Below are 24,715 nucleotides of genomic sequence, written 5' to 3' on the forward strand. Positions count from 1 at the left end.
AAATATGGAAGTTTGTGTAATATTGACTGTTGGACTGTGGAAAAACAGTTTTTATAATTCAGAGGTGTATTATTTAAGTAATAAAAACAAAATAAAACAATTTGTAAGCTCATGTAAAAATATTGTAATTTTGAATAAAAAATACAGATATAATCTCATAATTGTACGAATTTATTTTCTTAAATGTATTATGTTTTATTATTTTTATAGTATCCTTAATCTGTCGTACAAAAAAGAGGAAAAAATGGATCCACTCCATGCTGTCAGTAATTCCATTAATGGCCGCTAGATGTCACTCTACCAAGGTTGGTGCAGTGGGACATGTGCTTAATAAACTGCTCTTTTTGTCTTTTTCCTTCACTCTATTTTTTCTATTTTTCTATATCAAATCTTATCGTTTATTGATCACAGCCTCTCCCCTTATTGGAAAACGTTGGGGGAGCACAAGAAAACCCTCTGAATGAGTCTTAAAGGGAAAGAAGAAAAAAAAAATCTGTATTAATGGGGCGTGGCCTAGCCGCAGCCACCTGAGTAAGCAGTGGGCGGAGCAGGAGAAGCTTGCGCCTCTATGCTCTCAGTGTTTGACAGGTGGAGCTCAGCCGTTCAAAGTGCGTTTGGATTAGAACCAACTCAAGAAAAACTCGCGAATTTAGCTTTTTGTGGATTCTGACAGCCAACTTCCGGTAAGTTATTTTACATTCTATGTACCGGTAACATGTGAATACCACGAACTCTCTGCTTTTTATGTCTCTTTATTGCTCTGGTTTTGCTTTTAGGCGTTTTTCCTCATTATTTGTGTCCTTCAGATATGAATATTCCTATTCCATCTTAATAAAAACGTTTTAGAATATTACAAGAGGATTTTCAAACATCATCTAATCAGTGGAAACGTCGTGAATGCGCGCGTGCTGTACCTGAAACACACCGCTGCTGCGTTTCCTGCTTACTAATACGTTATAACTGATACTTTTCTGGTCATATTTTTGACCAAATCCGCGCGGGAAAACCTGTAGGGAAGCCAGCTGAGAGAGCAGCAAAGAGGAGTGCAAAACTTCCAGCGCCTTTTCTGAAGGAAACCATCGATCATTTAAAGGGAGATGGACTACAGCTCCATTTCGATTTCATCATTTGGAGCAAACAGAACCGTGATAAAAAGCCTAATCTTACTGTCAGATGATGACATGTGAATGGAGAGGGTGGAAAGTCACGAGAGCTTTTGTTAAATGTGCTTTCATTCTCTCATTCTACTCACCTGCCACAAGAGATAAAGGAAATAAAAGTAAATCAATAATTGACTTATAAGAGAGTAAAAAGCAACAATCACAGGGAAAACAATTAAAGTATACATTTACTGAATAAAAGTAATGCATAATATGGATATTTGATGAAAATATGTCTTGGAAATAACCTCTTATATGTTAAAAGTAAGTGTATTTGTGCTGAATAATGTTAAATCAATCAGAATATTGTATTGTTCACTTGTTATCTGAGTTAAGTATTGGGTAATACACGTAAAACAAATATAAAGCTGTTATGTTTATTGCAGAACCTAATCATTTGAATAATAGAATAAAGTTGGAGATATAAAAAGTATGAATTTTATTCTTCAAATGGTTCCTTTCCCTTCATTAAGTTGTAGAGTTATAAATGTGTATTGAATTCATGCATTAAGGAAGAAAGAGAGAATTTCGGAATGTAATTGGGATCTTTTTAAAAGAAAATGTTTTGTCTGCTATCACTGGATTAGTTTGAAATCCTATCTGATTATAAAATGCAAATTATAAAACACACAGAACCTTTTATATGTATTAAAACATATTCAGTGATACTTTATCAGAGTAATACCAAAGCTGATTCTATATTGTAGTTTGCTAAATCTCATTATAGACACATTAGTGTGCTAAACTAATCAATTTATCATTGCTGGACAGATTTTGCCAACCGTTAAAGTTATTTTAAGATATAAATTCATTGTAATTATAGTCCTGTTACTTCAGCTTGAATTGAACATTTAATATAGACTGACCACAGTTTATGTCTGTGTTGAACTGTCACTTTGTTTCATTCACACAGTGATTCTGCAAAATATAAAGCTATGGTCCTGCTAACAAATAGAGATTAGCTCTGATGGCTTCCTTTTGTTCCCTGGGAGACAAGTGTTTGTTTTAAAGCTGTCTTCGTGAGCGCTGAATCCTCTCTTAGTGGCTTCCACAATAATCCTTCATACTATTTATCACTCAGGCACATGCATGCTCGTCTAAAACGGCGGCGTTTGAGTCCTTTAGAGTCAGGGCTGTGTGTTAATGGAGCCATCACCACTTTCTCTATTGAAGGATGTTTTTATAAAGGCCGGGTAAAATCTGTGAATGGATGTCACGGGAAAGAGAGCTGACGGGAGAAGAGACATTGGTTGATTTCCTCTGTGGATGATCCATTTTATTTCCAAACTGAAAGTACAGATTAAATCAAGACATTTAAAATGATTAAAAACTGTCAAATTTCAGAATGCCAAAAATAATAATAAGCAGTAATTAAGATTAAAAGTCTAAATGTTTTTATAAAATAGGATTAAGGTACACATAGATTATTATCTTTGACAGAGTAGCTCTGCTGAAGAGACTTAAAAATAACTTTATCTACATTTTTATGTTTTTTTATGCATCATTAAAATAACTTCCATCAGTTAAACTTTTTGCAGAATCACCAAAAATATTTATTTGGGTACATCTTATTTTCCAAATACAAAAGTTGTTAATTGCATAGATCTGGATAACTTAAAATAGCTGTAAATCTACTAAATCCTTTTTGCTTTTACTGATATAAATATGACATATTTTTGTGTTTTTCAAATAATAATTTGTTTTGCTTAATTTCAAAATAACACATAAATTATATAGTTGGACGTCTTAAATGTTCGTATGAAAGTGTTTTAGATGCCAAAAGTTTGTGTTTCCTGTTTAACCTAAAATATTTAAATTTCACGATGATCTTTTGAATAAAATTTACACAAAGCCGACAGTGAATTGCCTGTTTTTGAAACAGAATTCAAAAGTATGTACATTTCTGTTAGGCCTATTTTGAGAAAATTCATTTTTTCAAAATCTCATTAGTCAACCTTTTTATTACTAATTTCAAACAGTTCCACATTGAAAAAAAAAAATACTTTTGGTAGCAGAGAAATCATGTTTCTCTCAAACTCTAAAATATCTTCTCTGCTAAGTAGGATTTCTCATCTTATCTCTTTGCTGCCAAACTTAGTTTCCCCACACCATCATACTGCCTCCACCAAAATATGAAACTCTCATGTCAGGAAAGTTTGCAGAATCACAGCTGAACATATTGCTCCTCCACATGAGCAGGTTTTTAGCGTCAACTTTTTAGCTAACGAGTCTGAGGGTGAAGGGCGGTCCTGGCAGCCCAAACGGTCTGCTCTGGACCGTCTGGGCGGTCTTTTCAGTTTCCGATATCTGTCATACAGAAGTTTTAGAATAGAAATTGCACTCCCTCTAACTTGGTTTGACAGAACACAAACGGGCAATTTTCAGCTTTTGAGAGAATTTAGGCAAACCTGCCATTGGTGCTTTTCTCTATGCACGTTCCTTGCAAATACGGCACAATTTTACTGTGAAATAATCAGCCATTTCAGTGGTATAAGGCAAGAAATCCATAATCGGCCAAACATGCTTTTCTATAATATGCAGTAAAAAGGCTGAATCAAATTAGCCGTGTGTCCTTCACTTCCACCTGCTGGCTGCAGTGTTCATTCATTACAGCGCTCAGCCCAGCTGTTGTCATGGTGTCAGCCTTGATGGACTGCTGGGACTTTCTCTAAAGTCTCAGTCGATCCCTTTCAGATTTGTGTTGCACATGAATGTGTGTTCACATAAATTAGGAAACAAGGAGTCTACCTGGACTGTCTGCTGTTTAAGACGTGTGTGTGTGTGTATTCACTGACAGATCCTCTGAGGAGCATTGATCCTCCAGTCCAGTCTCACTTTAGTTAACGGTGACATCTCTATTTCTCTGGCTGTCGTTCTCTGTCTCTTTTTCTTTCTATCACGGGTGCTCCTCACCCCACCCCTCCTCTCACCATCACTCTTTGCACCCATCCACAGTGGGGTCTCTTACTCTGCAGAAGCAGCATTGGCATTCATATCACAACACATCATATATAGATGAACACATTTCACAATCCTTCCTCAGGTTTGGCTGCTCTCAGGTATGTTTGCTGTGTGAAACGCTCACACGCCTCATTCTTCTGGATTTCTCCACATCACAGCTTAATCCTCAAGTGTTTACCTGTGATCTTGTGTTGTTGTTTGGTGTTTTTCTGACTTGTGAGTGGACTCGGCGGTGGCTGCTTGCCCTCTGGAGATGGATGCAGTTTGCATCTTTTTCCTTGTGAAAGCCGCCACCTGCGCGCTTTCAATTTGACTAAAAGTCTGCGGCACAAACTTTTATTTTTATATTTTGACACATCGGGAATTGTGTTTCAGCCATTGACTGTGAAACTGTGTTTATTCTTTCAGATCCTCCGCAGAACGCCGCACTGTGTGTGTTGGGTCTGGCTGGATAAAGGGTGCATGCGATGAAGATGTTGGTGTGAATTATTCTTTCCGCACACACATTGGGGAGTGTCTGTCTGAGAAGATGCAGGACGCTGGACCTCTGGCATCGCAGCTCCTGCTGCTGAGCTGCTTGTGTGTGGCGGTGTCCGGTTATCCATTCAGACCGCCCCTGGACCTGGATGTGACTCCGCGCGTCACTGTGTTGATCAGTGGTAAGGAGAGACTCGCACAATCACATCCCTGTCATCCGTTCACACTCCGATACAACATCTTTCTATTTTTGTGAAGTTCTGTACTGCTACCTTCTTGGATTCATAACTAAGTATTGATTTTTTTGTTTTTTCATTCATCTTGTACATAGTTTTTCTCATAATTCTGTTTGACGCTTCTTCTTGTCAATGTGAAACCTTGGAGATTACATTTCTGTCACACATTCTTCATGCTGGAGTCTCAAGTTCTGTGAGATGTTTTCAAGCACTGTTCATGAAGTCAGTTCACAGATTTTTAGTCACTATATTTAGTTGTTAGACATATCTTTGGTTGGTTTTGGAAGAAGAGAAGAACTCAGCTTGGTTTGCTCAAGCTGAACCAGAGTTCGTTTCCCCCGATAATCTGGAACAAATTTGAATCTGAATACACCAAACCCGACCCTGATCCGGGACCAGCTCTTAGACCCGTCTTTCGAGGTGGTCTCAGTTTGTTTCCAGTCGGATTGAACTCGGATTCACTCTGAGTTAGTCGGAAAAACTGGACCAAATCGGCCACCGTAGCCGGGCATAAACCAACTTTTAACGTGATACGCATTTCTTCTCCTACTCTTTTCTTGGTCATTTGTATGTCATTTATCAGTGTACCTTCTTAGCCGTCGCCTCCTCAGCAACCGCCGTGCAGCATGCCTCCGTCGTACCAAAGTAGCTGGTAAAAAGTGTTATACTTGGCCTTAGTGCTGGCGATATGTCGATGCATATCATGTGGGCGCTAGAAAAGTGTATTTGTACCATTTCTCTTCTATCATTACTGTTTATTTTTATTGCTGAACTTTTGTGCAAAAATATGTTTTCCTACTAAGAAACTTTAAACAGTTTAATACTTTAAAAAATGTTTTCATTTGTAACTATTCAGTTACTTGAAAAATTAAAGTCAGTGAAAAGTAATGACAAATTTGTTCTTTTTTTTCAGAGAATAACTTTAAAAATATACTTTATCTTGGTATATCATCGATACATATCATTTTTTTGGATATAAAATAATTTATATGATGATATAAAATTTTTCCATATCGCCCAGCACCAATCGACAATGATAGAAACGTTTAAAATTATTCAGTGAAATATAAAGTTTGAATAAGAGAACTATCTTGACAAGGATTACAAAGCGTCGGATTTCTGCCTCTCGTTGCTTTTCCCCGCCCTGTTACTCTGACCAATGACTGAACAGATCTTTAGTCACGTGCTTTTGTTGACAAGCTTTAGTTCAAAACAGAGATATCTGCTTTACGGCAGTATGAATACAGACCAAATGCAAAGTTCGGAACTCAATGCGGACCAAATTAAGCGGACTCAGTCTGGACCGACGGACTTTAGTCTGAACACACCCTTAGTTTCAAAATGATTTCCTCTGATACTTTGCATGCAAAATTCTGACAATGCAAAATTATTATTGGCCTTCTATCAGAGTCATGTTTATGCATGTGAAGCTGCATAGCACAGTTTAATATTCTTGAAGATCTTTGGCTCCAAATCAAGTATTTAATTAGTCTTTCTAGCAGTCCTTCAGGCAGATAGACATGCACCTGCTTAGAGAAGCTTGCTATGCAAGAGGTGGGCTCTCTTAAGAATGCCGTTTTTTATATATTTTTTTACTGAGCTTTGATTACTGTTTGCTCACCCTGTGAGTGATGGCATGTATCACAACAGGCTTCAGAGGCATCGGCAGATGTGTGAATAGCTTTCACTTGGTTCCCTGCAGAGCATCCAAAGGAGTCTGACATCACTGTAAGCACAGTAACCATGACAACTGTTTAACTGTGCCGCAAGACATTGGTATACAGTATATAGTTTCAATTTTTATTGTTCCACTTGATACGAACCTGTCTTAAAGCGAGCTGCTTTACATCATCGGATGATCTTCAGCTCAGCCAATAAGCCTTCCTACACCGTACTCCTCCACCTCATCTCTAATGGCATGTTGTTCTTCTGAGTTTGCATATTTTGTGATTGCTACGCCTGCTCTCTCTGTTCTGTTCTTTCTTCTTGTCTTTGTTTCATTCTTTTTTTTTTTTTGAAGGTAGTTTGATATGCAAACTCATGATCTTTAATCTTTTTGTTCCTTAGCAACCTAAAGGCAAGGCCTCTGAACTGAAAGGATTTGTTTGAGGCATTCAGCAACTCAAATTAGAAGAAAAAATCTTTTTATTTTTAAATTATTTTTTTTTTTAAATGGCTAAACGACTGGAAAAGCTATTGCTTAAACTTCACTCACATGTAGTGATGCCACAGACGATTATTTTAATAGTCGACTAATCACCAATTATTTTTTATGATTAGTCGACTAATCAGGTCATGCGCAAGCTGGATGTAAAGCACACATCTTAACAGTCATTAGCTTTAAACTAACTAAAAACTAAATGTATAGCATTACCTGCGATAATGCTAGTGTAAATACTGTAGGCTGAATTTTTGCCGCTTAAGATGCTAGTGCTGATAGATAGATGCTGAAGCTGATAGCTAAAAGCGCTGAAGCTGATAGCCAGCTAAAATATTAGTTAAATGCCAAATTTGCCTAAAAAAGCCTAAGATAGCCAAACTGGTATGTAGCTGAAATATTAGCTAAACTTCAAATTAGCCCAAAAAACAACAAAAAAAAGCCTAAAGTAGCCAAAATGGCTAGCATGCAGCTGAAATATTAGCTAAACCCCAAAATATCCACAAAAAGAAAAAACCTAAATTAGCCAAAATGGCTCGCTTGCAGCTGAAATATTAGCTAAACTTCAAATTAGCCCAAAAAACAAAAAAGTCTAAATTAGCCCAAAAAACAAAAAAGTCTAAATTAGCCAAAATGGCTAGCATGCAGCTGAAATATCAGCTAAACCCCAAAATAGCCACAAAAAAGCCGAAGTTAGCCAAAACAACTAGCATGTAGATGAAATTTTAACTAAACTCAAAAATAACCAAAAAAAAAAAAAGCCTAAGTTAGCCAAAACAGCTAGCATGCAGCTGAAATATTAGCTAAACTCCAAAATAGCCTAAAAAACCTTAATAAATGCCAAATAGTCCAAACAGCTAGCAGAATGCCAATATAACTTTCAACTTTACTAACTCTAACTCCATATGATCTAAAGTAATAACAAATCGACTATTAAATTAGTCCTTGACAATTTTAATAGTCGATTAATCGTGGCAGCCCCACTCACATACAACAAACTTTTGTACTGTAAACAGGCTTGAATCTGATATTCCAAATTCCCATGTCATTCTGGAACGGCTCCGACGCTTTGAACGTCTCCTGCTCTTGTTTGTGTGTCCCTGAACTGTGTGTACTCTGCCGATCAGCTGAGGTAACGCTAAATGTTTGCATAGTAAACAGAGTCATCTGGACCCCTCATGCTTGCTCACTCCTACCACGTCTGCTCCCACAAACCAACCCATACATGCCCCTCCTGCCCTGATCTCATAAGCTGAAGACAAACTGTGCTTCAGGACGCGGTTTAATTGTCACACAACCCAGATAAATCTTCCTGTGTTGCGTCACGCTTCCAGCTAAACTGCTTTGAGTCACCCAGCTCCACTAACAGGACCACACACACGTTATTCTGAGTCTAATGCTTGGATCACTTTCAGAAAATGCAGTCTTTATTTTTGCTTTGTATTGTTTTCAACCGCAATAAAACGCTCATATTGCATTGGAGAAGTTTGTGTATAAAGGAGACTGAACTCTTTTTCTTTCTTTTTTTGTTCTTTGGAAGAAAAAGAAAGGAAAGCTGACACTTAAACACCCGGGGGCAGCCTGTGAGATAGATATGGCCACTGCTCCTCAGACAGGAAGTAGTTTTAATGCACCAGATAGGAATCTTAATGATAACTAAGTTGATATCCGTGCTGGGGGTGGATGAATTGGCTACACATGCAGGAAGTCTGACTGTTTTCTTACAGTATTTACTTAAAGGAATGGGTAAGTGGTTCACATTTTGGCTTAATTGCTGAGAGTCGATTGTAAAATCTGCTCTGCGTCCCAGCAAGTATTTTAATTAGACATGAGGTTTGCTGTGCATCACTGCACATGTTGCTGTAATTTTAGCAGCCTCCTCGTCTGCGTGTTGCGACAGTAGTGTCACGTTTACTCTCAAAAGATGGACCTTTGATAGATTGTGTTTAGAAGTTGCATAACTGTCCACGACGGCTGCTGCAAGTGACTGTGTTGCACGCATTGTTGGTCTCTGAGTGTGCTTGCGACGTCAAGAATGTCTCTCTGCCGAGTGTTTGTGTGACTGAGCCTCATTAGTATTTCCACTTGTCAAACAAAAGGATGCCTATGGAGCCTAAAGAATTTAACGCGGGACAAAAACAAAAAGTTCTAAAGCGTTCTCTGTACTCTGTTCTTCAGCGCTTCATACCCTTATTATTCCGTGCAGATCAGTCTATGATCACTTTATCGTTGTGGAGAGTAGATGTCTGGCTTGATCAACGCTTCTATATGCGATCTAGAAAGATCGAAAAAATGTTGATGTTGCTGCTTCTCTCATTTACAAAAGATGTTAAAGATGAAGACATAAAAAAAAAAATTTGAACATGGCTGATTTTTTTTTTTTTTTATTATTATTTTTGGTTTATTGTTCTATATTCATGCCAACTTAACTAAGCAAAAAACTCTAAAGGAACACAAATATTGAGCTACTTTTGGCAAATTTTTGCACCATTTGAAAATGTAAAACATATTTTTCATTTGTTGATACAGTTAACACCCCCCCCCTTACACACACATCTATAATGTTGCTATGACAACACCACATCCAAAAACTCAGTGCTCCAGTGCAGGTGGTGGAAGTAATGGCGAGTGTAAATAATTCCTGTCAAGGGAAATTGATGACGCTGGAACATTTATTTTAAATGCAGAACTTGAATGAATGTTTTCTCATCATGTTCCAAGTTCAATACTAGCACACCGACCACCTGGCTTAACTACACACAGGTTGCCATGGTAACATTGCTATTCAATTTGAAAGTCATTTATTGCTAAATTGTTCCGTGAATCTGAACTCTCATTCATTTTTACAATTCATTCAGAAAAAAATCATCTTTTCTTGAAATAAAAAAATATTAGATGCTGTTAAAAAAGGAATAAAAAATCAAACGCATCAAATATTAGAAATGTTTTGTTGTAGAACTTTTCTATTTTTCCCAAAACTTTTGATTGGTGTATTTCTTTCTGTTTTTGCCCAGGGGGAAAAGAAAGTTCATAAAAATGTGTTTTCTGTCATTTCCTAATGCTGTAAAAGTTTCTCCTTTCTTACAAATAAAAATCCTTGATTGCATACGGACTTCTCTTATCAGAAAAACAAGGCCGTCATGCAGACAAAGCGAGAAATCCATCACCAAATGTAGAAATCAGGTTTATCTTTTACTCTTCTTCTGCTGTCGGCTCTGATTGAAAGAGCTCTCGCATTTGAGCTTTTATCATATCACGCTCTGCTGTGACTCTGCTGACATATAAGCAATAAAGCAAGGCTGATCACTTTAAAAAGCTATTGAAAACAGTAACCTGCAATTTTTGGGAAGCGTTATTTTTGAATCTGCATTTGTTTCCATGGAGACGGGCTTTGATCAATAGTCTCGGAGGAATGCTTTCAAGCGTCCAGGTAAATGCGAGGCCCTACAGAAACTGGCTCTTTAAACGTGGTTACTATAGTAGGCTTGTGTTGTTTAAATAATGAGAGGAAAGGTGAATAAAGTTTAAAGCTGTTTTGAGAGGGACATCTTCATCCTTGAAGTGTTTAAATCTACAGATGTGTCAAAGATGAATTTCTTTAACGGCCCTCCTCATTACTGAGAGCTCTCTGTTTACATGCTCTCCCACTTGCCTCACAGCCCCAACAAAAATGGCAAACAATACTGGCGCTATCCAGCCACACAGTTTTACGCCAGCAAAATGAGGGCGTGCATGGATCTATTTGTCACCAAGTGGATGCATCAGAATGGAGCAGAACATGGAGCTTGTGGCCCGCCCACCAATATGACCTTTTTTTTTCTTTATTTAGAACAATTTGAATAAAGATATACTCAGAAATCCAATTTTAAGCTGTATTTATTTTTAAATAAATGTCCTCCATCGTCAGAAAAACGCCACAAGAAATACAATTTTCATTGGATTGGGTCTTGAACAGTTTTTCTAAGAACTTATGGAGTTTCTTCACTTAAATCTTGCTGGTAAACTTCACACAACATAATGAAACATATATGGGGAGGGGACTGTCATATCTGATCTTTGAAATACTTTATTACTTTAAAAGTTTTCTTGTGTCTTTAAGTGTTTATAGAAAGAGATCCTTGAACCCTCTCCTTTCTGTAGGTCTGCAGGGCAGCAGGCGTTTCCAGTCTTCTACCGTCAACTACAGCACGCTGCTGCTGGATGCTGACAGAGAGCGTCTTTATGTGGGGGCTCGAGGAGCTGTGTTCGCTCTCGATGCCACTGACATTTCAGCCAGCCCTGCTGCCTCTGTAAGTACGATTGTTGCAGCATGCCGAGCGCCTCGTCTCCCACGTTTCTTCATCTCGGTCACAAGTTGATTTGCATTGCACAACGCAGGAATTTTTTTAGGGGAGAGAAGAGTTTTATCTTCTTTTTTTATCTAAACAAAACAGAAAGGTGGCTTTTTAAATCTTATGACATAAAATAAATACAGAAATCATATCAAATCCGTTGATGTCAGTTTAAGTCGATTGTAGATGTTTCCTTAAACACAACAACATATATATATATAAAATATTGACAAAAAAATGAAGAATCAAGGATGTGAAAGTCGACAAACTTTAAAAAAAATTGCAGCAATAACTAAGATTTTTCCATTTTGTGATTTTATTTACACTTTTGTCACAAAAAATGTGATTTGTTGTTAAATCAAACATATTTGTTTAGGTTTTTTAGTAAATATCTTATGAGACATTTTACAATTTTTAAATTTTGAATATATATGACTACAAAAAGAATAATTTTTCTATAGTGTATTCTTTAGGTAGATGTTACTTAATCTCATGTCATGTCCTGGTTCTCTCACAGATTGAGTGGGAGGCCTCAGCAGAGCAAAAGTTTCAGTGCCTACTGAAAGGAAAAGACAACAAGGTAAGCATGAGGTTGTCCTTTCACCTTCAGTCTTTTATTTATGCCTTTCTGGCATTTGTCTTTTGATTTTTGTTCTCTAATTGTCATATATTTTCTCTTTTCCTTTAGACGGAGTGTTTTAATCACATTCGCTTACTCCAAAGGTTTAACTCGACCCATCTCTACATGTGTGGGACTCACGCCTTCAGCCCGCTCTGTGCTTATATAGTAAGACCTGTCTACAAACGCTTATACTTCTATGACTTTTGATCTGAGAAACAACTTTTTCCTTTTTATGTACTTTTTATTTCAAAATAAAATCATGTTTTCGTCTATAAAGGACGAGGAGAGGTTTGTTATGTCATCAAAGCCTGAGGAGGGCAGGGATAAATGTCCCTATGGGCCAACGACAGGTTATACTGGTCTCCTCGTAGGTAAACAACCTAAATCCACTCAGTTACATAAGAAATTTGTTTGGATAAGTTCAAGATCAAATAAATCTTTTTTTCTTCTTCTTTAGATCAACAGTTGTACACAGCTTCCCAGTATGAGTTTCGGAGCTTTCCAGATATTCGGCGTAACTCTCCGTCTCCCACTCTGAAGACGGAAGATGCGCCCACACGCTGGCTGAACGGTGAGATAACCTCCCAGCGTGATAAGAGCATGTAGTAGCATGTAGACCCCAGTTTCTGGGTGGTAGTCTTAACTGTGTACATCAAATGTGTACATCAAATACACTTTTTAATATTAGTTAATGCATAATTAAGCATGAACTAACTATTAAATAAAGTGTTAACAGACACAAAAGCTAAAAAGAAATGTGCTTTTCTCTTCCAACTTGCAGAAGCGGAGTTTGTGGGTTCCTCCCTCTTGAAAGAGAGATTGGGCAGCGGCGGCGATGATCAGATCTTCTTCTTCTTTACAGAGAGGAATCAGGAATACTCTGGAACCTACAGCCACAGTAGAGTGGCTCGAGTAGGTCGGGTTTGTAAGGTGAGTGCAGACCGAGATGCCCGTAGAGAAGGATGAGGACTGTTTTTACATGTATACCAAAAACTGAGTGAGACTGTGATGAACTAGTAGCAGAGTCAGTGTGAGGACAAGAGGACTCGAAGGTGAGGTTCAACATCTGCCTGTAATGTAAATGTTTTACATTCCGCAGTGTGAGTATATTATGATTAGATGTTATCGTTTTTTTTAGCGTGTTTTTGTTTAAATTAGGTTGATTCATAAGCCTTGTACTCAGAAATAAGCAAATTTACTCTCTGATCTTGGGTTTAACAGTTCCCATCTGAAGTTTTCTGCTGGTTGAGTTCATTCAGAAGTGCATGCTAGAATTTCAAAATAAAAGCTCAAACTTTTGTTATCATGTATTAAACCCCTGGCGCCTATTGATGCAAATATTTCTGCCACAAATTTCCCTTAACTTTGCATCTACATGAAAGCAAAAACATTAGTGGGTTTTTATTTCACAGTTGCAAAAAAATTCCGATGTCAAGTAGTTAACTTTTGACTGTACCCCACCTTTGCCCAACAGCTGCTAGGTTACTCTGAAAGGGATTCAGTGGGTTCTGAAATGAATACTACCTGGATGGATGGCAATATTACATAATATAGAACATTTTTTTCATGCTCCTATCTTCCTTGTTCTGTCTTTCTCATGCCCTCAGGGAGACCGAGGAGGTCATTTGACTCTCCAAAAACGGTGGACTTCCTTCCTAAAGGCCAGACTGACCTGTTCCCTGCCTGACTATGACTTCCACTTCAACATGCTGCGGAGCGTGTTTGTTATGCCTGACTTGGAACCGCAGGAAACCCTCTTCTATGGCATCTTCGGCCTGGAGTGGTGAGTGGAAATTGATGTCCTGTCAAGATCATACAGTGATAAGAGACAATGAGAAAGACAGCCATCGATATTTCTATATTGATGGCTTCTGAAAAAGACAGGATTAGAAGATTCATAGAAATACAGCATTCCTTGAACATCTGACTAAATTTAGCTACAAAACATTTCTGTAATTAGGACAGCACTTAGTGATGAAGTACCAAAAATGTTCTATTAACAGCATGATAAAATACTAAAGGTAACATTCAGAACTTCCTTATACTCAGGGATACTTTATTGTAAGTACATATTGAAGCTATACAAATAATTTGTTCATTTTTATGAAAACAGAAGAGTAAATATCCACACTTTAAGGCTACCCAGCAAAAGCAGAATCATAAGAAATCAGAAAAAGTGTCTTGTTTTATTTGCTGTAGCAAAAAATAATAATCATATCAATATTTTTGTTTCAATAGCAAGAGTTTTTTTCTTTATTTTTTGCTTGTTTAAAGAAAATGTTCAAACTTTTTTGAATGTTTGACTCATTTCAGGGGGGGGTTGTTTTTTGCAGTGTAGAAACCACTCCTGAGGCTCATACATGGCTTTAGTGAGTCTACATATTAAAGCGGTTCTAATAATTCTGAACGGGGGAAAAAACTCAGATGAAAAATGCACCCTCCCCCCACAAAATGATAACACCCACCTCATGAGTGGAGGCAGCCAGCATCTCCAGAGGGAACGGCATGCCCACATAAACCTGCATGGAATGCAGTTGAGAAGTTTACTCCAGTTTTAAATCAGTTTACTGATATGAAAACGGGCAGCTTTGTCTTTAACTATGGAGCCTCTTTTACAGTCACTTTAACTATAAAATGTTTTTTTTATGAAAGATTGTCTTGCATTGTTTGCAGTGTAATGGAAAGGTGGAAAGAATACTTTAAAGAGTAAATGAAGGTAGAAATGAAAGAGAACAAAGAATAGAAGAGTGGAGCAGAAATGAACAAATATTAGTAAAGGTAAAGTGAGGGGGCATTGAAGATGATGAAGAGTGGAAAAGCACTTTGTCCTATGATACACCTGTGGAAGTATGGAAGTATTTTGGAGAGATTGCAGTTTTTGACTGGGTTGTTCAACAGAATCTGAGGAATGAAGAATTGTGATGATGCACATTTTTTTAAGAATAAGGGAGATGTGCAGAGTTGTGGCAACTAAAGAGAAACTAAGTTGATGAGCCATGAAATGAAGGTATGGGAAAGACTAGAAGCTAAACTAAGTCCAGACGTGAACATTTGTGAGCAGCAGTACTATTTCATGCCAAGAAAGAGCACTACAAATGCAACATTTGCTTTGAGGATGTTGATAGAGAAGTACAGAGAAGGTCAGAGAGAGCTCCACTGTGTCTTTGTAGATCTGGAGAAATCTAATGACCGAGTAGCATGTACCTAGAGAGGAACTATGGTATTGTATGAGGAAGTCTGGAGTGACAGAGAAGTATAAAGTCAGAGAGACCAAACTGAGATAGTTCAGACATGGCCAGAGGAGAGACAGTAAAGGGATGCTGAGTCTAGAGCTGCCACGCCAAGAGGTCTAGAGAAGGACCAAAGAGGAGGTTTATGGATGCGGTGAATGAAGACATGAAGCTAGCTGGTGTTAGAGTGGAGGATGCTGAAGAGAGGGTTAGATGGAGGAAGATAATTCACGAAATCCGAAAGGAAAAGAAGTCCTACATAGTTAGAAAACTCATACTTTTTGTCTGTTGTCATCAGGGCTTTTATTTATGAAGGTGTTGGCAACAAAGGGCACTAAAAAAAACGAAAAACTAAATGTAAAGACTAAAAACGATGTTCTTTGACAATACAGGAAGAATTCATAGCTGCTTCCTTCGTTGCCAGTTAAGTCTAATTATCCAACCTGAAGCGTGAAATAATATCAGTACAGTAACAGGAAATGAAATCAAATACCGGTTGCTGTTATCAGAAATGATCTTTTACAACCTTTAGTTTCATCTCATATGGAAACAAAAATGAATACGAAAGTGAAGCAGATGCTTTGATAATAAAGCAACACAAACAATCATGTCACGATCAGGCTAAAGAATGCTGTTTAATCGTCTTTATACATTATTGTGTGAATGCATTCAATGCATTCACACTATTGAGATTCTTCATTTACGCTTTCTTCCGTACGTTTTTCGGCACGTAAAAACTCAAGCACACTTTATGCGATTTACACAATCTTGGTATCAAAACGTTCAGCACGTTAAGGACATTACTGCTTGTATTTTTGGTTTTCGCAAATTTTACAGTTTTCGCGATATTACGCAATTTATGCGAATTTTCAGCCTTATGTTAAGTCAATGGAAAAATTTTAAACTTTTTACTGCACCTTAAAACTTTTACAATATTGGTATCAAAACGTTCAGCACGTTCAGGACATTAATGCACGAACTTTTGGTATTCGTACATTTTACGATTTTCACGCAATTTATGCGAATTAATGCAATTTAAGCTTTTAATGCTAGTTAATGCAACTTAAGCACTTTACACACTTTACACACTTTAAGCACTTAATACACGTTACACAATTTAAGCAATTACTGCAAATTTAAGCAATTTACGCAATTTACAACAACTGCATTAGCGCGATAATGCATTCACACATGCATTATCGGAGGTAATGCAATTTTTCTAGTTTTCTGTTAGGCATTAATTTTCTCATGAAATCTTTTACTCCTTAAACCATTTCACTTGTTTGAGTTTTCATAAACATCTGGTTATTTTGAGGTCTCCTCTATTATATCTTATGTCGTTTTCGTTCTTTTTTTTAACATTTGACTAGGTGAGCTACCATTCATCATTCATGGTTACCATAGTAACGTAAGGTTTGCTTAAGCTGTTGACCATGGCTCAAGATCTGCTTTTTGTCATTGTGTGGCTCTGTTTTCTAAAGGAAAAACGTGAAGGCGTCTGCAGTGTGTCGCTTCAGCCTGTCTGAGGTCCAAAAGGCTTTTCAAGGACCCTACATGGAGAACCAGGACTCTGGCTCCAAGTGGACGGAATACACCGGAAAGATCCCGGAACCACGACCCGGAACTGTAAGGAAATCTCAGTGATGCCTTTTTGTGCTGAAAACTGTTCCCTATATCCTTGTAAAGATGAGTTAAACTGAAGAGGAACAAAGAGATTTAGTCTGAATGGAAGCGCAGCATCAGAGAGGATGGGTGGAGGCTCAAAACCCAAATGGAAGCCATTTCCATGGCGATTAATTCTGGTTTATCACATGTTCAATGAACGCTTAGAGGAGCAGCCGCCATGACATTGTTAGTGGGGTCAGACACTACCCAGGGCACAGTAGTTTCAACACTTTGTCGGACTTCATTTAACTTTGCTATTTAACAAAAAGGAGAACAGTTGAAGGGTTTGAACTTGGAAGCGTGAAAGCCTATTAAAAGAGCTCGCATGAAAAGGACAAAGAAAGAAGAAAAGAAGTTAATTTAGTCAGGTGAAGAGACCCAACTTAAAAGAATGTTTTTCTCTTCCACGACGCCCACTTCTTTTCTTGTTCCCTTCTCCTCTAACCTCCTCTCATCACTCTCTCTCTACTTTCTCCCCAAAGTGTATAAATGATGCTTTGAGGGCCAGGGGCATAAACATTTCCACCTCCCTGCCTGATGATGTGTTGGAGTTTGTCAGGCGGCATCCTCTGATGTCCCATCAAGTCCAACCTCTAGACAAACGGCCGGTTTTGTTCAGGCGGACGACAGACTACACACATATGGCAGCACACGTGGTCCAGGGACTAGACGGAGAAACATACCATGTTTTATACATGGGGACAGGTGCGTATGAATTAATGTCAGACACTTACTCTGCCTCCTAAGAACCTGAAAAATAAACATCCTTCATGCTAAAAAAAAAAAAAAAAAAAGTTAATGGTGGGGCTTTAATTTCTTATACTTTAAAGCTTTATGTCTGCAGAAGATGCACTAAATTTTTATTTATAAATAATAATAATACATTATTTATTGGTTGCTAAACTAAAGTAGACCCTCCTTCTTGGGTCTTAGAAAATGATTCTGAGGAGAAAAAAAAACCTCAGGGATGTCCACAGGAAGGAAGAATCCTCTCCAAGGACAGACAGGCGATGTACCAGGACTGTTAAAGAAGAATTAGCTTTGAATAGTTTGAATAGTTTAGCAGATGGCCTTCATCCATTGGGTGTGAGACGAGCCAGAGGCGAGGTCCACTGCTCAGAACAGGGGCACAGACAAGCCACCTGGAATCTCTCCCGCTCTCCCGTCTCACTTACTTCACCCTTACCTACCCTTATGTGTTGCTTAGATATATCCTGTTGCTCGCAACATGTCTGTAGAAAAGAAAAGTGTGCATGAAAATTTCCTTTGCATGGAATCACAGAGAAGTCTACTATCTTGATATTTTGTGCCGGCCATCTGCATACCCCATTTTTCACCCGCATCCACCCATAAGGTCAGCTGTGACTAAGGCTTAAACTAATCTGGAAGTACAGTTTTATTAAAAAAAAAGACTCCTATTATGGATTTGTGTGGTAGGTGATTGCAGGGATGTTTAGCAACTGTTTCTTCATTTCTTCCACTTCCAATTCCCAAACTGTCTGGATTTTATTGCACAAATGGGCAAAGTGTCACTCAGTCAAAAGCAACTTTTGATTACCTTTTTTTTTTGTGTGTGCAAATACTGAGCTGGTCAGGTGATACGGCTAGTTCAGGGGAACCTTTAACACTAAAAGATCCATTTGGTCTATAATTTTTTTACAGACTAGAAACCAACGAGAGCCACAATGTCCCACTTTATTATTCAAAAATGCACAATATTTATGCTTTTTTGTCAATTAAACATTTATTTATAACTTAAATATGAAAATAATTACATTAGAACATGTTTATATGTTTATATTTAACAGTTGTAACTTCTTCTACATTTGACAGCAGCACACACTTGTTCCTTTCAAAATAAAACCCACGCTGCGTCAAAAAGGTCCATTAAAAAGTAAAAATGCAGTCAAACATGATGGTTTTAGCATTAGGATTTTGGTGTGCCACGATCAATTTTCCCTTTTTACTTTCAGATATAAACATAATTTCGATTGAAATGTTTATTAAAGAAAAAAAACTCAAAACATTTAGAATAAACTGAGCTTTTTATTGTCTTGTTCTAAGATGTGAGGGACAAAACACACAACTCTAAATCATTTTCAATCATTTTAAACTGCATTTGTTCAAAACTTTAACCAGTTTAGTGTAATTAACAAAATAAAACAACATTTGGAGTCTTTTATTTGACTAACTATAAATTAAAAACACAAATTTAAAGAACACTTCTGCAGAATTTTTGACAGTATATTAAACTTTTTTTTGCTTAGTTGTTTGACACGTTAGAAATCTAAGCAGAAATGACCAAACTGAATTAAATCATCTATTATGTATTCAATCATTAACATTTTTCATTAATGCTAAAGAGCCACAATAAAGGGATAAAAGAGCCACATGTGGCTCCAGAGCAACAGGTTGCAGACCTCTGCGCTAGCGCTAGTTAGCACTAGCTTACAAATCAAATGTTCTAACCAACTAAAAGTCACGAGTGTCCTATTAAGCACTAGCACTGTAAGACAAATCAAAATAAATCTGTTTAGAAAAAGGTATTTTGTTGTTTAGAAGTATTTGGTCAATATATCTTGTGTTTTTTAGTATATTAAATTTCTCCTGCATTGGTCACTCAGATGAAGGCTGGTTACATAAAGCTGTGGAGGTCCAAGGTCAGATCCACATTATAGAAGAGCTTCAACTATTTGAGGAACCGCAGCCAATCACCAATCTACTAATGTCCACAAAGCAGGTAGCCTTTCAAATGCACACAAATGTATTTTCTATTAAAAAAAAGTAAAAGAATCTGTTTTTTCATGCAAAAATATTTCCTCTCCCCCAGGCGAGCTTGTATGTAGGCTCTCCATCCGGCGTGGTTCAGCTTCCACTCTCCAACTGTGGCAGATACTCTACCTGCTACGAATGCGTCTTTGCCAGAGACCCGCACTGTGCCTGGAACGGCGGCGAGTGTGTGGACGTTACAGCGCAGGCAAACAGGTGGGTGTTGGAATCTGCATGCGAGCTCACTGCCGGATAGAAGAACTGCAGGTGCCGCTTTGTTCGTTTCACGAGGTATCGCCGTGCTCTATCTGTGTCAGCTCCACTAGTAATCTAGTCCTGAAAGCAGATACTGCATGTGACCGTCACTGTAACATTCAGCTGTGTGCTTGAGTTGTACTGAGCAGATAAACTGATTCAGAAGATGTAAATACACCAGAGTGGAACCGCATAGCAGAAACAGAAATAGAACTCTTAGTGGGCATTTTTTAATCTTCTTGTTTAATTTATTATTCTTTTCAGATCCTCTTTCATACAAGACATCCAGCACGGCAACAGGGGATGTGAGAAGGCGCAGTACGGTAAGCACAAGTCTCATCTGCCATTCAAATCTGCTGTTTCCCCTTTTTTTAACACTGAAAGAAAGCAGATTAAAAATAGAGAATGCAAGGTTCAAAAGATGCACAGTTGTCATCTGATAGCAGGAAGAAAAACCCTTTGAAAGTTGATTATGCACACAGTGTTGATAAAATCCTCTCCTCCCTTTTTTTAATCACATCTGTACCATCTCTGGAGAAAAATCTGTTTGATATTCCAGGCAGGCAAATGCCTTCCCCTCACTTCTCAGTTTCAGTCTGATGAAATGTAGCCTGCTCTTCGTCCTCACTGTCTGTGCGAGGCAACTTGATAGCAGGAATTCAAGCATTTCTAATTGGACGTCTGGCTCTGATAAGTCTGGACAGTCTTTAAGTGCCGCTGGTGTAAAACAATTAGCATAAGATAAGAGTCCGAGGCTAAAAGAAGAGATTTTTATTTTGTAAAACGGATTTTTAAACATGTGGGTGTTCTTGTGTTTCAGATGTTGCTCAGAAAAGCCGCTCCGTGCGGGTGGGTGATGACGTCCTGCTGCAGTGTGAGCTCATCTCCAACCTGGCAACGCCTCTCTGGACTCTGAATGGCAAGGAGCTGCAGGGCTATGACCTCAACTCTGGGTTCAGGACAGGTACGGACGGCTTGCTGGTCATTGAGGCCCAAGTGGACCAGAGTGGCCTGTACACCTGTCACGCCGTTGAAAACAACATCCGGGTTGCTATAGTAACCTACAATGTAACCATCGTCGTCGACCTGCCTCCTCCACCACCTGTTGATCCAGCTCCTAAGCTCCTCGTTACCCCGTCAAGAGCAGTCGAGCGTTCCTATAATGAAAGAACGTCTCTGGAACCACCAAGTCTTCTTCTCACACCTTCAAAGTTCTTGTCTCCCAAAAACATGGAGGCTTTGTATCTGTCTCTAATCACAGTCCTGTCTGGCATCGTCGTGGTCCTCGCTGTGGTCCTCGTCTACATGGGCTTCTGCTTGCGAGCTGGTCAGAGCGGGAAGTACTCGCTGCGTGCTGCAGCTGCTGCATATCCAAGGAACCACAAGAAAAGCAGAAAGACGCACAGAAACTCCTCCCACATGGAGCTAAAGACCATCTCCAGTCACTGCAATGGCAACGGCATTTGTAATGGGATTTCAAAGCCGCATAATGGCAGCACCCAAGAATTGGGGGTTCTACAGATAGTCCCTGGTGAGGGCTACACTTCACCCACTAGAGAGACTCTTCCCCCGGCTCCACCTCTACCCTCCACCCCACAGCACCCCTCTCCAGAGTGCAACTTCCCCAACGGGTTAGCAGCCACGCTGCCGAGCGTCTTAAGGAGAATGAACGGAAACAGCTACATTTTGCTGAGGCAGAGTGATTCCGAAAGCTCATCGTCATTCTCTTTTGCTGAAGAGCTCAACAGGATCCTAGAAAAGAGAAAACACACTCAGCTGCTGCCCATACCAGACGAGAGCTCTGTATGAAGACAGGATGGTGTCCTGTAGAGGACATTTTTTTTACCTGGTGCCTGTCGTGTGACTCATTTTTAGGGCTAAAGCGACAAAGTCTACAAAGACTTTTTGATCCGTCTGCGACTTGAACAGCTGCCTGTCAGTCTGTTTTTATTTCTTTTTTGTAGCATCAACAAAAAAAAACAATGAAATACCAAGAAAAGACTAAGCCTGAAACAAAAAATGAAAACTGCAATCTACCTCACCTCAATGCTGCCCAGAGCGTCCTGTGCAGTCAGACTGTGGTGTAATCTATGAGTCAGAGCTGGCATCTACAGAACCCGAAACCGCATAACAATTTAACAAGGTATGGAGCCGCTTGGGGACATTAATAAATGTGAAGCATCAACATGGACAAGACGGCAGCTAGCCAAAGTTTGTTAGCACTAAAAGTGCGCAAATTGCCTTTTGAGAAAGGACATTTACTCGCTAAAAGTATTGAAGGACGTGGAAATGTTTTTGCATGGGAAAGCCACAAAGAAATATGTTTTTTTTTTTGTTTTATTACCTTGAAAGGGGAGAATGATGTTTGATAGGACCATGTTACTGCTTTCTTTGCCTCTTAGGACGGACTTTAAGGAGCTGACGAGTCTTCATGAACTTCTGTAGGATGAGGACTAACAAGTTACAGAGGATAAAACTTAATCCTGAACAACAAAATAATACGTTGCACCTTAAATAAATTGTGATGACCACAAAACAGGAACTCACAATTGGAATAGATGCCTAAAAACCCCTATCAGTACTGGTGAACTAATAATAATTTAATTTATTTGAATTAATTGAATCATGATGAATCATTTTGTTTTTTGCAATGTTACAGCAATTGACACTTTTAGTTATTGATTATTGTGAAAGCGTGCAGTTATGTATGCAAACTACAGTTAATCCTCAACCATTATGAATAGTTTAAAATTAATATTTAAAATATTTGACGAATTAAATCTATCAACATCAGCAAAAACAACAAATCAGCATAAATATTAATAACATTTATATATTAATAAAAACAACAAATCAATCCTAACTGATAAAGAATTAAATATTGATTTTGATTTTTCCAGGAACTGATGAGATATAAAACAGTATTATTTTATTACACTTTTATGACTCGTTCAAAGTGCGTTGTTAAAGTTGAGAGACATTTAAACCTGAGAGCGTTTTTTTCTCCCTCTCATTCTAGTAACAGTGTAAAACCTCGGCCACAAGAGATGAAAAGAAAATTACTGATTGTGTCCGAGCCTGATTCCATCTCTGAAGGACAGCAACTGCGCAGAGAGACGGACAATGCGAAAAGCGTGCCCGCCGAATCATTCTCGTGTCTTTACGACACGCCGCCCACGCAAGGACTTTGCCAACTTAAGAGATATAGATCATGCTTTAAAGGAATCCATGATGACTTCACCCACTAAAATCTGCCTTTAAATTCAGTGGAAGTGCATGTCAACAAGTTGTTGACAGCTGTTATGAAAGTGGAAATTCTTCAATTCTCTAAGAAAAACTGTCAAAATTAACACTTGAGAAACCAAACAAAAGGGGTTAAAGTTGACTATAATTGGAGCTAAAACTTCCTATTTATGTTATGATTTGATTATTTGTTCAAGAGAAGTAATTCTATTCTGCGGTTTTTTATAAATTTGTGGTTGGAGCTGCGTGATTACATCACCTCAGCTCTTCCTGTCAGTCGACTCTGCCTCTAACATCACGAGAACAATTCCCTCATCGCACAGGGAGAAAAGACTAAAACGAATGGCATGTTCTGTGTTTGCTGTCAACACGACGGCTCCGCTTGTTTCAAACCCCTGAGCAAAACTTTTATGTTTCCTTTTTTACAGTAGTACATTTATGAGGTCTGACATTGAACCTGCTGTGTCATCGCACACTGAACTGACTGAACCGGTATTGTCAGGGTGTGTGGTGGCAAATGTCCAAAATCTTTTTTTTTTTTAAAGACAATAATTTAATACAAAAGATGAACTGCACCCTTTACATAAAGAGCTACATTAAACAAAGACGGTTGGGGCAAGAAAATAAAAACTATTGTATCAAATTAAAAGAGACTGCACTTAAAGAACAAAAAAGAGTCAGAAGAAATGACAAAACGAAGACTATAAGTGAAAAAGAAAGCAAAACCTGTGACAAAAGTAGAGTGGTTTCAAAATAAATACAAATTATAGAATGAAAGAAGATAAAAAAATAAACTTATAAACTATGTTGATACCATTTCCGGTGCTGCAAAACAACAGTGGAGACACCTGAATATTTTTACACCTGTCTCTTGTTTCCAGGTGACCAAGTCAGGAGGAATCCCTCTCAGTTTAATTTACGGAGGAGAAAATCCTGTCCTAAACTGTCAGGTGGCAGCTGAGGCTGCAGAGACGGTGTTTTAATGAGCAGAGGAACAAACTGTACCACCTTCAGTTGACAGCCAGGTCAAAGGAGAGGGCTTCAGCATGATGGCCCCGGCACTCCTACCTGAAAAAAGTCGGTGCTCTACAAAGCTGCGTTTTTTTAAAGTAGTTATTTCTGTGCATCGTCCACACTTTGGACAACTCGAATTATGGCTTGCTGCATTAATTATAACCCCAGAAAGTCAAAAAACAAGTGCCAAATCGATGTTTAAATGTGCTTTGTGGGCTCATTTTATTGCAAAACCAGAAGAAAACTGGTTTTTAAAAAAGGGACTATTTATTTGATAGCTTTGTAAATTTACTTTTCCGAATTATGTTATTGAATACTCTTGTGAAACTCACTGATAACACATTTAACAATAAACAGGACGGCTTAAAGCAAACTGAGACTTTAAAACTAAGATGTTTATAACCTGCTAACATGAGAAAATCTCGCCAAACTTAATCACATATTTACATTTTTTAGGATCACTTTGATGTTTTCTCACTTTTCTGTGCAAACTTGTTCCCACCAAAACTACTTTCCTGAACTAACACAAAGAACACTGTTGACGTTCTTTCCTTCTCATTTCAATTTTAAATAAATTGTGTTATCCAGTCATAA

The 24,715-nt window shown here is 38.2% G+C and overlaps 1 protein-coding gene across 3 annotated transcripts; it reads left to right on the forward strand.

Moving 5' to 3' along the window:
- Positions 1–204: 204 nt before the first annotated feature.
- LOC112161812 (semaphorin-4G) lies at positions 205–24,715 on the forward strand. 3 transcript variants are annotated; one of them, XR_004949170.1, is made up of 16 exons: positions 205–683; positions 4,530–4,780; positions 11,133–11,281; positions 11,841–11,903; positions 12,012–12,110; positions 12,223–12,316; positions 12,403–12,516; positions 12,727–12,875; positions 13,553–13,728; positions 16,657–16,801; positions 17,323–17,545; positions 19,465–19,580; positions 19,671–19,825; positions 20,129–20,187; positions 20,685–22,007; positions 22,267–24,715. XR_004949170.1 is itself a non-coding variant. In XM_024297275.2 (16 exons), the coding sequence occupies exons 2-16, from the start codon at positions 4,651–4,653 to the stop codon at positions 22,284–22,286; spliced, it is 1,836 nt and encodes a 611-aa protein (XP_024153043.1). In that variant the 5' UTR covers positions 206–683; positions 4,530–4,650; the 3' UTR covers positions 22,287–24,715. The 3 variants fall into 3 exon arrangements, 2 of the variants coding, with proteins under 2 accessions (XP_024153042.1, XP_024153043.1); XM_024297275.2 differs by having other exon boundaries at positions 206–683; positions 20,685–20,828; XM_024297274.2 differs by having other exon boundaries at positions 20,685–24,715.

This window comes from Oryzias melastigma, linkage group LG15 (genome assembly GCF_002922805.2).
Source record: "Oryzias melastigma strain HK-1 linkage group LG15, ASM292280v2, whole genome shotgun sequence".
Lineage (NCBI taxonomy): Eukaryota > Metazoa > Chordata > Actinopteri > Beloniformes > Adrianichthyidae > Oryzias > Oryzias melastigma.